The sequence below is a fragment of the Delphinapterus leucas genome, chromosome 6 (assembly GCF_059928025.1).
Source record: "Delphinapterus leucas isolate spDelLeu-1000000601 "Yukka" chromosome 6, BTC_Dleu_Yukka2, whole genome shotgun sequence".
Taxonomy (NCBI): domain Eukaryota; kingdom Metazoa; phylum Chordata; class Mammalia; order Artiodactyla; family Monodontidae; genus Delphinapterus; species Delphinapterus leucas.
Window position 1 is genome coordinate 88,733,255 of NC_143134.1, and position 12,555 is coordinate 88,745,809.

At 39.5% G+C, this 12,555-nt stretch overlaps 1 protein-coding gene across 1 annotated transcript in view; it reads left to right on the plus strand.

The window, feature by feature from the left end:
• RECK (reversion inducing cysteine rich protein with kazal motifs) overlaps positions 1 to 12,555 on the plus strand; it is a 73,928-nt gene that overhangs the window by 53,487 nt on the left and 7,886 nt on the right. Inside the window, exons 13-16 of the mRNA XM_022600214.2 lie at positions 1,664 to 1,804; positions 2,961 to 3,149; positions 4,662 to 4,784; positions 6,798 to 6,969. Coding sequence (XP_022455922.1) covers positions 1,664 to 1,804; positions 2,961 to 3,149; positions 4,662 to 4,784; positions 6,798 to 6,969 — 625 coding nt within the window. The remainder of the gene's footprint in view (positions 1 to 1,663; positions 1,805 to 2,960; positions 3,150 to 4,661; positions 4,785 to 6,797; positions 6,970 to 12,555) is intronic.

A 12,555-nucleotide genomic window follows, 5' to 3' on the forward strand; every position in this document is an offset into this window, starting at 1 on the left:
AGGTTCCAAAAGGCAAAACTTGAATTTGCTGTACACCTGGCAACTATTTACATAGCATTTACATTTATTTACAACTATTTACATAGTATTAGGTATTATAAATAATCTAGAGATAGACTTCCCTGGTGGCACAGTGGTTAAGAATCCGCCTGCCAATGCAAGGATCACATGTTCGAGCCCTGGTCCAGGAAGATCCCACATGCCATGGAGCAACTAAGCCTGTGCACCACAATTACTGAGCCTGCACTCTAGAGCCCGCGAGCCACAGCTACTGAAGCCCATGTGCCTAGAGCCCGTGCTCCACAGCAAGAGAAGCCACCGCGGGCTTCCCTGGTGGCGCAGTGGTTGAGAGTCCGCCTGCCGATGCAGGGGACACGGGTTCGTGCCCTGGTTCGGGAAGATCCCACATGCCGCGGAGCGGCTAGGCCCGTGAGCCACGGCCGCTGAGCCTGCGCATCCGGAGCCTGTGCTCCGCAACGGGAGAGGCCAGAACAGTGAGAGGCCCGCGTACAGCTAAAAAAAAAAAAAAAAAGAGAAGCCACCGCAATGAGAAGCCCGCGCACCACAACAAAGAGTAGCCCCGCTCGCCGCAACTAGAGAAAGCCCGCGCACAGCAATGAAGACCCAACACAGCCAAAAATAAATAAATTAATTAATTAAATTAAAATAAATAAATAATCTAGAGATGATTTAAACTATACAGGAGAGAGTACTTAGGTTATATGCAAATACTATGTATGCTTTTTTTTTTTTATGGTTTTATTTATTTATTTATTTATTTATTTATTTTGCGGTACGCGGGCCTCTCACTGTTGTGGCCTCTCCCTTTGCGGAGCACAGGCTCCGGACGCGCAGGCTCAGCGGCCGTGGCTCACGGGCCCAGCCGCTCCACGGCATGTGGGATCCTCCCGGACCAGGGCTCGAACCCACGTGCCCTGCATCGGCAGGCGGACTCTCAACCACTGCACCACCAGGGAAGCCCCTGTATGCCATTTTATATAAAGGACTTGAGCATCCTCAGTTTTTGGTATCCATGGAGGTCCTGGAACCAATCCCCCACAGATACTGAGGGATGACTGTATATTAAATGAGATTCTTCCTTGGTCATTGTTTAACAAGAAATATAATCATGGTATAGGGTCCATCTTACCATAATAAATTATCATCATTTATGGTGAAATGTGCTAAATTATCCCTCTTAGACATAAGCTATTTGACTACCTTATTCAAAATATACCTGTTACTTTCCATCCCCTTACACTGCTTATTATTTATTGTTATCTGACTTTTTATTTACATATATACACACACACACATACACACACACACACACACACACACACAGTGTCTATTTATTGTCTATTTCCTGATCAGAATGTAAACTCTATGTTAGAGATTTGTCTATTTTGTTCACTACTGTATCTCCAGTACCTAGAACCTTGCCAGGTGTATTGTAGGCACCCAATAACTTATTTATAACAAATGAATGAATGTATGTTTATGCTAAATGCACAAATGATCAAGGAATCTGAGTATTTTAATAGCTTACTAGAATCAGTCCTCATGAGCTGTCCATTTGTTCCAGATGTCATTAACTCAGACAATTTACAGACCTCTGTTACTCTTTTGGGTTGGTTAAACTGATCTGTTTTTGTTTTTTCAGGACCAAGTACTTTGGGTAACATTGTAGAAGAAGTGACTCATCCCTGTAACCCAAATCCTTGCCCCGCTAATGAGCTCTGTGAGGTAAACCGGAAAGGGTGTCCATCTGGTGATCCCTGCCTTCCATACTCTTGTGTTCAAGGTAAGAGGTAGATGGGTGGGGTGTGGGGTGGGTATGAGTACGTGCCTCTGCTGTTTCTTCATAGGAGTTATCTTTGGAATGAGATTATTTTCTAAATTATGTTTTTCTATAATGTTCAAGGTTTTTCCAACATGTATTATTTATGTAAGCAGACAAAGACAAATGTAATTTTCAATAGTCATTTTGATTGTAACCTAATTTCAATCCAAAACCAGACTCTCATAACGAGTCATAGGGTTCTTGACAACAAAAGAAGAAAGACCCTTGGGCCAGCTTTTTGTACTTTGTCTTCTATGCTGTAATGTTTGAGAAGATGTACTGCACATTGTTCGTGTTTTTTCTTTTCTCTCCTTTAAAACATGGAGAAATAGCATTCTCAGTCGGATGTGTAATTATCTTCATAAATTCAATGTTGTGCTGAAATGCACATGATTTTAAGGCTGAAAAATTTTTATCCCATAGAATTTTTATGGTCTTTATCTCTCTGTGGGTCCCTTTAGAATATAGTTGCTTTCTTTTATCTATTTCCCAATTGAAAATGTTTCTTTATCATGTTAGAATCAACATTTTTAAACATGTGTGAAGTAAAAAGGAACAAAAGATTAAATAAGCATGATGTCTCAAAAGACCATGTATAATATTTGTGTAATGCTATAGTATATCAGCTATAGCATCATAATAAATCTTGTTAAATTTGGAAACAAATGGGTTTTCCTTAAGTCCAATCAAGTATTCAACTTTTCTTTGAATTTAAGATGTACTTGTATTCCATCACTAAAAGTTTTCTGACCAAGATTATTCTAAAACTAGTCAGTCGGCATACTCCATTTTAAAAATATCTGTGATTTTTAACATACATTTGATAAGCCTAAAGAAATAAAAAACTACATATCTGATAGCATTTTTGTACAGAACTATTGCTAACTTTGAGGTACATGTCCTTTAATCACCACCATCTCACAGAACATGGAATTTTTGTTTGAGAGGATATGTTTTTGGCCAGTGAACCAAAGCAGTTCCTTAGTTTAGTGAAAGTTCTATTACATAATCTTTAGTGGCCACACAGTACCTATAAGACTTGTGTGAAGTGTATCTAATGTCATAAAACAATATCGGAGAACAATACCAACTCTCACAGCTAATTTTGTCTATACAGGTTGCAAATTGGGCGAAGCATCTGATTTTATTGTCCGTCAGGGGACACTGATCCAAGTGCCATCATCTGCAGGGGAAGTTGGTTGTTATAAAATTTGCTCATGTGGGCAAAGTGGACTCTTAGAAAACTGTATAGAGATGCACTGTATAGACCTTCAGAAGTCTTGTATTGTTGGAGGAAAAAGAAAAAGTGAGTCTTGAACTGTTTTTGTTTTTAACATGAGATTAGTTATATTAATTTTGTAGGGAGAATATTGGATGGGTTCTCACCAGAAAGTAAAGTCTACAAAGCAAATATTCCAGGGAAGTATTTTTCAACTATACAGAACATGAGGACTTCTAAGGAACCCTCTTAGAAGCCTCATCAAGAAGGGACTAATAGCTAATAATAACCAACACTTGAACTCTTAACTGTGTGCCAAGCACTATGCTAAGTCTTGGCCTGTGTTATCTCCTTAAATCCTCCCAGTTGCTCTTTGATACGGGTGCTATTGTAAAGAAGCTGATGGTAAGAGAGGTCACCCACCTAGTAAGTGACCAAAGCAGAATTCAGTCCCAGGCCTATTCGACTCCAAAGCCCTTGCCCTCCACAGGCAAGGACACAGGTCTACCCCTCCCCACCCCTTCCTCAACAGTCTCTCTCCCCTCTGCCCCTTTCCCAGAAGTAAAACTCAGAGTTTGACGTTATGCAAAGCAAACTGGGGGATGGAAACTACACTGTTGATTCATGGTTGCGAGAGAGCACATTAAAAGGTGCCCTGCTTTATCGCCTTCTCTAAAAGTCTGAGAGTCTTGCTTTCTCACTGTTTCCTTAACCATCTTTTGCTTATAGCCCTAATAACTGTTCATATCAATATATAACCTCAAAAATTGTGAAAAAATACCACTTTTGAGAATGTGTTCCCCACTACACGTGCTCATTCTGCTACCCTTACCTCTATGTCCATCCCCCTACCCATCAACCAGAGTAGTTCAGCTTTCATATGCCTCTTGCTTTACTCTTCTGGGTGAGATTTTATTTTAAGAAGAGTACTCTTGGCTAAAAAGGGCTTGCAAATTTCTGCTTAGACCCGCAAGTCAGGTATTCATTGCTTAGTCCATATTCTAAAATGTAATGTATGTACCTTGAATCACAGAAAACATCTGAAGATAGACAAGTTCATTCCTTCCATAAGCTTTCATTGATTAAATGCCTATTCTCTACAAAAGAACATACTAGTGCCTTGTGGGGCTGAAACTGGGATGAGGGATTGAGGTCATGCTTTGCATGCTAAGATGGGAGAGAATTTGAGCCATAAAAAGGAGCAGACCAAATGTATGTACTTTAAGGAGCTAGTCATTTCTGCCAGGGCATCAGGAGAGTCTTCAACCCAAAGATGGCATCAGGACTGGTCCTGGAAAGATGAGTAAAGTTCCAGAAGGAGGAAAGGAGCGAGCACTTGAGGCAAAAGAGGTAGCCAGGAACATTCTCAGAGAATAAGGAGCAGTCTGGTGAGATGAGCACATTAGGGGTTTGGAGGGGTATGGTGGGAGGTAAATACAAATCTATAAGTATTACAACACTAACTACCTAGTTTGTGTACTCAGAAGTCATCTTTCAAGAATTTCTATCTTAAAGCTCTTTAAACTATTCAATTTTTTAATTTATGATTTATTTATAAATGCATTACATAGATCAACATTTTATTTCTCTTTCTCTCAGGTCATGGAACTTCTTTTAATATTGACTGCAATATCTGTTCTTGTTTTGCTGGTAATTTGGTGTGTTCTACCCGCCTGTGTCTCAGTGAGCACAGCTCAGAAGATGACCGTCGTACCTTCACAGGTAACCATGGTCACCCAGAAGCTGCCCTCATCCCTTTGTACTCATGTTCCCTTCAACGCAGCTTCTCTGGTCTTGCCTTAACTGCAAATTTTCACAGTAAAATTAATACATAACCTGAGAGCAAGGTACTTTCCTCTCTGGATCTGTTGCCTCCTCTATAAATTGAAGGCATTAAACTAAGTGGTTTCTTAGGGTCCTTTTAGAGTTCCATGAGTCAAAAAGAGCAGGGCCAGTGATTGGGATGGTTTTAGTTAAATGTAATTTTTCTACTTGCTAAAATACCCATTTATCCCTACCATTATGGTCTAAAGTGTCCATGTATTTTCTAAATTTGCTTCTGTTTTAATGTTTTTATTACCACCTTCTTTCTTGTCCTACCTTGTCTTACTGTATTCATATAGGTAGGGACCCCTATAAACAAAGCTATAGGTAGAAAAAATAAAGAGTGTTTCTCCCAATCTACTATATAAAATCTAGAAGTTAGATGTATCAAGTCTCGCTTGGGAGATTTCTGGAATGTTGAAGGGTGATAACAAAAGCAAGACAAAGACAAAGGTTGTAAACGCCTTACATAGATTCCTTCCATTCATATCTCCTTAGGGATGGGGAAAAACAGGAAAGTAACTCAGGAAATTATTGTAATTTTGAAACTTAAGAATTTTTGTGAACAATCGGTCAAGAATACGACTTTCTTGACTTTCCTTTGCTTTATGCTGCTGGTATTATGCTCACACCAGCTGCAATAAGTGAAAAACCTAGCTCGATGGGATGCTCTTTTCTTGAGAAGAAGCTACGGTTGTCAACAGCAACAGCACAGTGGCTGGCATCTGCTGGTATCTGCTTTTTCCCAAATCTGAAATACCTTTGGTTCTGGGTGAAGAGGAACCAGGTAGCTGCCCTTACTCCATTTCTTGCTGCTGCACCAGCAGCTTGATTCTCCTTCCATGGAGTTGGTATTACACATGGAGTGGGGTAGGAAGAGAACAGAATAGGGTTTTACCAACCTTGTATCTCCAGCCCATTGGAAATAAAAAGGAGATCAGAAATAAGAAGTGAACGGCAGACTGATGAGGAAGTAGAGGCAGGACTAGCTCCACCCCATCCTCTATCCACCCTAATGAGTACCAGCCTTTGCTGCTTTATTCTTCTGTTGTTGTTGTCCTTTATTTTTATCCTTTGTCTGCTTTGTCTGATGAGGACAATTCATTCTGCTTAGAGAAACAGTTAAAATGATGTGGGGATGAAAAATGAACTAAGGATGTACACGGAAGACTTTTATTTATTTACTTACATCTAAGTGTTTTGGGAAGTTGAACTTTACAACTAGCAGGATGCTTTTTCCCTGTAGTGTGTAGCCCCTCGTGTCCTGGGATAAATTACATTAATGACTATTTAGCTAGCAGACTCTAAGGAGATTTTACTGGCCACAAAGTATACCACATTTTGGGGGACTCAGAGAGTGCCCCAGTCCACACAGGACTCAGAAGGAGATGTTCATGAAAATTCTTAAGTCTCAAGTTACAATAATTTCCCAAGTTACTACCTTCTTGTTCTTCCCCCTCCCTAAGGAGATGGAAGCAACCTATGTGAGGCATTTACAACCTTCATTATTTGTCTTGGTTTTGATATTATCCTTTAACATTCTAGAAATCCCCTAAGCCAGAATCAAACATCTAAATTTCAGATTTTATATACCAGATCGGGAGAAACATTCTTTACTTTTCCTACCCATAGCTCTGTTCGTCTCTACCCCTGGAATCAAGATCTGGAGGCCCTCAATTAGCTGGCAATAAATGGAACAAAGGAAAGTCATTATGCAGACAGATGGCTTTTCAGAACCTTGCCACCTTTAAAAACACTGTCAGAGATTGGAAGGATTTTTTTTCTGACTTATTAAAATTGTATTTTAACCTGAGACCTCTGCGTGCTTGTTAGTGGTTTGCCTTAATTAGGAAACATGAGGGGAAGGGGACCGTACAAATGCACATTGTTGAGGCACTCTCCTCCCTTCAGGTCTGCCCTGTAACTGTGCAGATCAGTTTGTCCCTGTGTGTGGGCAGAATGGACGCACTTACCCCAGTGCCTGCATTGCTCGCTGTGTGGGCCTCCAAGACCATCAGTTTGAGTTTGGATCATGCATCTCAAAGGATCCATGTACTCCTAACCCCTGCCCAAAAAACCAAAGGTAAGTCAAATGCCTCCTTATCTTTTTCAACTGAAGGTCACCACTTACTCTATACCAGACAGTGAAAATACAAAGATGAACTGAGGTGGTCTCTGCCCTGAAAAGTTGGAGTCTAGAGGGAAAGATCCAGGTAAAGCTGCTTGGTAACATGCTTTGATTGGGGGCCCAGAAGTTGAGCAGTTTACACAGCCTGGGGGAACCTGGGAAAGCCTCTAGAGCATGTGACAGTCGGCTGGAAAAACGAGGAGGAGACTGACAGCAAGGTTTACGGTGGAGGAAAGGTGGTGCTGGTGAAGGCAGAGAGAGTAACAGGAGCAAAGCTCTTGGCTGCTGGAAACGAGGAGAGAGCGTGGTGTATGCCGGGAGCTAGAGCAGTTTTGTAAGACTGGAACAAAGTGTGAGGCAAGGAGAGGTGGCAGTTGAGACAAGAGAAGCAGATGCATTCTTGTTACTAGCTACTTACGCCTGATGGCAATAGGAAACATTCTACTTAAAACCTACCTCCATTGTAGGGATGGGACATGAGAAATCTCTGGAAGTGTAACTTCAGTATTTTATGAAGTTGTTTAGGGGCTCCTTTCTCTGCATTTTCCTCAGGAGCTCAGAGTGCAGTTGACCTTGCCTTAATGATGGATTTCTGTCTGTGGTGGCTGCAGGATGAGGGTCCTGATGATTCACTTAGGTTTCAAGCTTCTAGAACTGGAGTTTTCACTGACTACCTCAGAGAGCTGAGCAGGACATGTCCCAGTGCCACAGTCCTTGCCTTATGAAGGTTTTGTGGAGAGCAAGCAACTGCTTCTCCATCCTGAAAATCCTGGTGCAGCATGAAGGGAAGGAAAGATTTTCTCGTGTGTTAAATTTATTTTAACAAGTTTAAATTCTCTTTTAGCAAAGAGAGTTGGTCACCCATCTAGCAAAGTTTACATCATGAAAACTAAGCCCAGAGAGTTGCTATGGAAAGAAGACAGGGTGCTATACATAAAGAAACATGATAAAGAAATAAGTCAAAAGGATAATATAGTTGTGTTGGGAGGTAGAATTGAGGGTTGCTTTGGTATTTGTTTGTTTCCCTCTATTTGCTAACCTTTCTGAATAAGGTTGGCTTGCTTTTATAATAAAACAATAAAATCTCAAAGTGGAAAGGGCTGGCTGGGTATAATACAAAATCAATATAAAAGAAAAGTTTGAAAAATGCAGCTACATGAAAATGAAAATTTTCTGCATGGTAACAAACAAATGACAAACTGAGAAGAATCTCAGAGAAAGGGCTGATGTCCTTACAATATAAAGAACCCCTACCAATCAATATGAAAAAGATGAACAACCTAGTATAAAAATGGGCAAAGATCAATAACCAATAGAAAATGGACCAAGGATGTAAACATAGGAGAAGAAGTACAGATGGTTCTTAAACACTTGAAAAGATGCTTATATTAGCTGGCGGGGAGTAACTCTAGCTACTGTATACAAAATATCAGTGCTTTAACATAGTAGAAGTTCAAATACAGTCCATTTGGGTGTTCAGCAGGTGGCTCTCTACATGTGATTCAGAGACTTAGGATCCTTCCATCTAGCAACTCTGCTCCTACAGCCTCTAGTCCTCCTCTGTCCAGCAGACAAGAGAAGGGAGATGATGGAGGTTGCTCTTGAGAAGCTTTTATAGGCCAGGTTAAAAATTCATCTCTACTTCCAGCCACACTCCATTGTCTAGAACTTAGTCATTTGGCCAGAACTACTGCCAGGGAGGCTGGGAAATGTAGTCTAGATGTATGCCCAGGAAGAAAATTAAATGAATTTGATGAATGATCATCTAGCCAATCTACCACAATGCTTAACCTTTCTCATATTAAGAGAAATGTAGGGCTTCCCTGGTGGCGCAGTGGTTGAGAGTCCGCCTGCCGATGCAGGGGACACAGGTTCGTGCCCCGGTCTGGGAAGATCCCACATGCCGCGGAGCGGCTGGGCCCGTGAGCCATGGCCGCTGAGCCTTCGCGTCCGGAGCCTGTGCTCCGCAGCGGGAGAGGCCGCAGCGGTGAGAGGCCCGCGTACCACAAAAACAAACAAACAAACAAAAAAAAAAAAAAAAGAGAAATGTAAATTAAAGTAAAACTACAATTGTGTACCATTTTCTGTCTACCAGATTGGTAAAGGTAAAAAGTTTGATAACAAAATGTAGGGAAGTAGGCACTCCCATACAAGAGGATTTTGGGGTGAAGATTGGTACATCCTCTTTGGAGGGCAATTTGTCCAAGGCTACCAAAATTTTAAATGCACATACTTTTTGAGTCAGCATATATAAATGCTTATTCTTATATAAAATATCTCTGGAAGAATAAATAAGAAATTGATAATAATGGTTGCCTCTGGAGAAAGGAATTAGGTGGCTGGGACACAAGGAGTAGGAAGGAGATTTACTTTTCACTGTATATGATTTTGTGTCTTTTCACTTTCTACATGGGCTTGTATTATCTGTTCAAAAACTAATTGTTTAAAAAACAAAAAGTTGAGAATAAATAAATAAATAAAGTTATAGTCATTCATCAAGTATCTAGGCATCTTTCTAAACACTAGGACGCAATTGTAAGCAAGACAAAGTCCCTGCCCTGATCGTGTTTATTTTAATTTACCCCCCAGAGTCTCAGCCTTTCCTATTGATCCTCTTATTTCTGTACGTTCATATTGGTAATGTTTTTCCTTCCAAAATTACCAAATTTCTCCTGATATTCTTTGTTCTCTTTCCTTCAATGTTAATAGATAATGAAGTTCTAAATGTTCTTCTTTTTCATTATTTCTCTTCAAATGTCTTAAATTTCTGTAAAATTATTACTACATGCATTCTAATTTCTTTCTTCTAGTTTTATTGAGATAGAATTGACATATAGCACTATATAAGTTTAAGGTGTATAGCACAATTATTTGACTTACATGCATCATGAAATGATTACCACAATACGTTTAGTGAATATTCATCATCTTATATAGATACAAAATTAAAGAAATAGAAAAAAGTTTTTTTCCTTGTGCTAAGAACTCTCAAGATTTATTCTGTTAACTTTCATATATAGCATTCAGCAGTGTTAATTACATTTATCATGTTGTACATTACATCTCTATATTATAACTAGAAGTTTGTATCTTTTGACTACCTTCATCTAATTCTCCCTCGCCTCACCCTTTGCCTCTGGTAACCACAAATCTGATCTTTTTCTATGAGTTTGTTTGTTAGTTTTGAAGTATAATTGACCTACAACTCTGTGTTAGTTCCTGGTATACAACATAGTGACTCAGTATTTCCATACATTTTGAAATAATAGTTTAGTTACTGTCTTCCATCATACAAGGATATTATTGTACGTAGTTATCAACTATATTCCCCATACTGTACATTTAATACCTGTGATTCCTTTATTGTGCAACTGAAAGTTTGTACCTCTTAATCTCCCACACCAATTTCTCTCCTCTCCCCACTCTCCTCCCTCTGGCAACCACCCGTTGGTTCTCTGTATCTATGACTCTGTTTCTTTCATTATGTTTGTTCATTTGTTTTGTTTTTTAGGTTCCACATATAAGTGAAATCATACAGTATTTGTCTTTCTCTGTCTGACTTATTTCACTTGGCATAATACCCTCTAGGTCCATCCGTGTTGTCACAAGATTTCATTCTTTTTTATGGCTGAGTAATATTCCTGTGTGTGCGTGCGTGTGTGTGTGTGTGTTTGTGTGTGTGAGCGCTCGCACACACACAAAGTTTCCCTTTCCCTACATCCTCACCAAGACTTATTTGTTGTCTTTTGGATAATAGCCATTCTGACAGGTGTGAGATGATATTTCATTGTGATTTGACTTGAATTTCCCTGATGATTAGTGATGTTGAGCATCTTTTCATGTGCCTGTTGGCCATCTTTATGTCTTCTTGGGAAAATGTCTATTCAGATCCTTGGCCCATTTTTTGATTGGCTGTTTGTTTCTTTTGATGTTGAGTTGTATGAGTTCTTTGTATATTTAGGATATTAACCCCTTATCAGATATATCGTTTGCAAATATCTTCTCCCATTCAGTAGGCGGCCTTTTGATTTTGTTGATGGTTTTCTCTGCTGTGCAAGAGCTTTTTAGTTTGATGTAGTCACATTTGTTTATTTTTGCTTTTGTTTCCCTTGCCTGAGGAGACATATCTAAAAAATATTACTAAGACTAATATCAAAGAGCATACTGCCTATGTTTTCTTCTAGAAGTTTTATGGTTTCAGGTTTTACATTTAAGTCTTCAATCCATTTTGAATTTATTTTTGTGTATGGTGTGAGAAAGTAGTCCAATTTGATTCTTTTACATGTAGTTGTCCAGTTTTCCCAACACCATTTATTAAAGAGGCTGTCTTTTCCCCATTGTGTATTCTTGCCTCCTTTTTCATAGATTAATTGCCCATATAAGAATGGGTTTCTTCCTGGACTTTCTATTCTGTTCCATTGATCTATGTGTCTGTTTTTGTGCAGTACCATACTGTTTTGATGACTGTGTAATATAGTTTGAAATCAGGGAAAGTGATACCTCCAGCTATGTTCTTCTTTCTCAAGATTGTTTTGGCTATTCAGGGTCTTTTGTGTTTCCTTACAAATTTTAGAATTATTTGTTCTAGTTCCATGAAAAATGCTATTGGTATTGTTATAGGGATTGCATTGAATCTGTAGATTGCCTTGAGTAACATGGCCATTTTAACAATATTAGTTTTTCTAATCCATGAGCATGGCATATCTTTCCATCTTTATGTGTCATCTTCAGTTTATTTCATCAGTGTCTTATAGTTTTCCAAGTACAGGTCTTTTACTTCCTTAGTTAAATTTATTCCTAAATATTTTATTCTTTTTGATGTGATTGTAAATGGGATTGTTTTCTTAATTTCTCTTTACGTGCATCCTAATTTTAAATCCCATCAGAAGAGGCAACCACGTTAGTAGTAGTGATGGTGGTGGTGGTGATTTCAGTGCAGGAAGCTTATCTCTAAAAAGAATAGAAGTAATTTCCTTTGAAATTATATGATGCTAGCTAATATATTCTTCTCCTTTTACTTTATAGACTAATATTTGTGTATCTTATTATTTCAAATACCCAGTAAAAGCTAAACATTTTCGTAGGTCTTACCTTGTTATAGAAAATTATAAATACCCTTTATAGAAATGAGGGAGGGGGTATTGAGAACGGAGCAAGGTTCAGGTATTACTAGGAAAACCCACCTTCAGGGGGTGGCATTCTCTCAGTGATTCACTACCAGCCAGCATCAGGTCCTCAGCCTTGTAAGCACAGAAACCTGAAATTTTCAGCACATACTGTGAAGCCTTCTCTTAAGATAGACTCATATTAGCCAAGCTGATAATTAAGCCTCTGAAAATGCTCCATTTATTATTAACGAGAAGGCCTCCAAGATTGGGCCCCAGCCCATTTGATGGCTTCATATCATGCCTCTTCCACCCCAAGCATACTTTGCTCCTGCTCTCGGGGTCCCCTGCCCTCTCCCCCAGCACCACAGGGTTTCAGGCATCACACCTTTGCTCTGCTGCTCCCTCAGCCTGGCAGGCCTTCATCCTCCTGGTT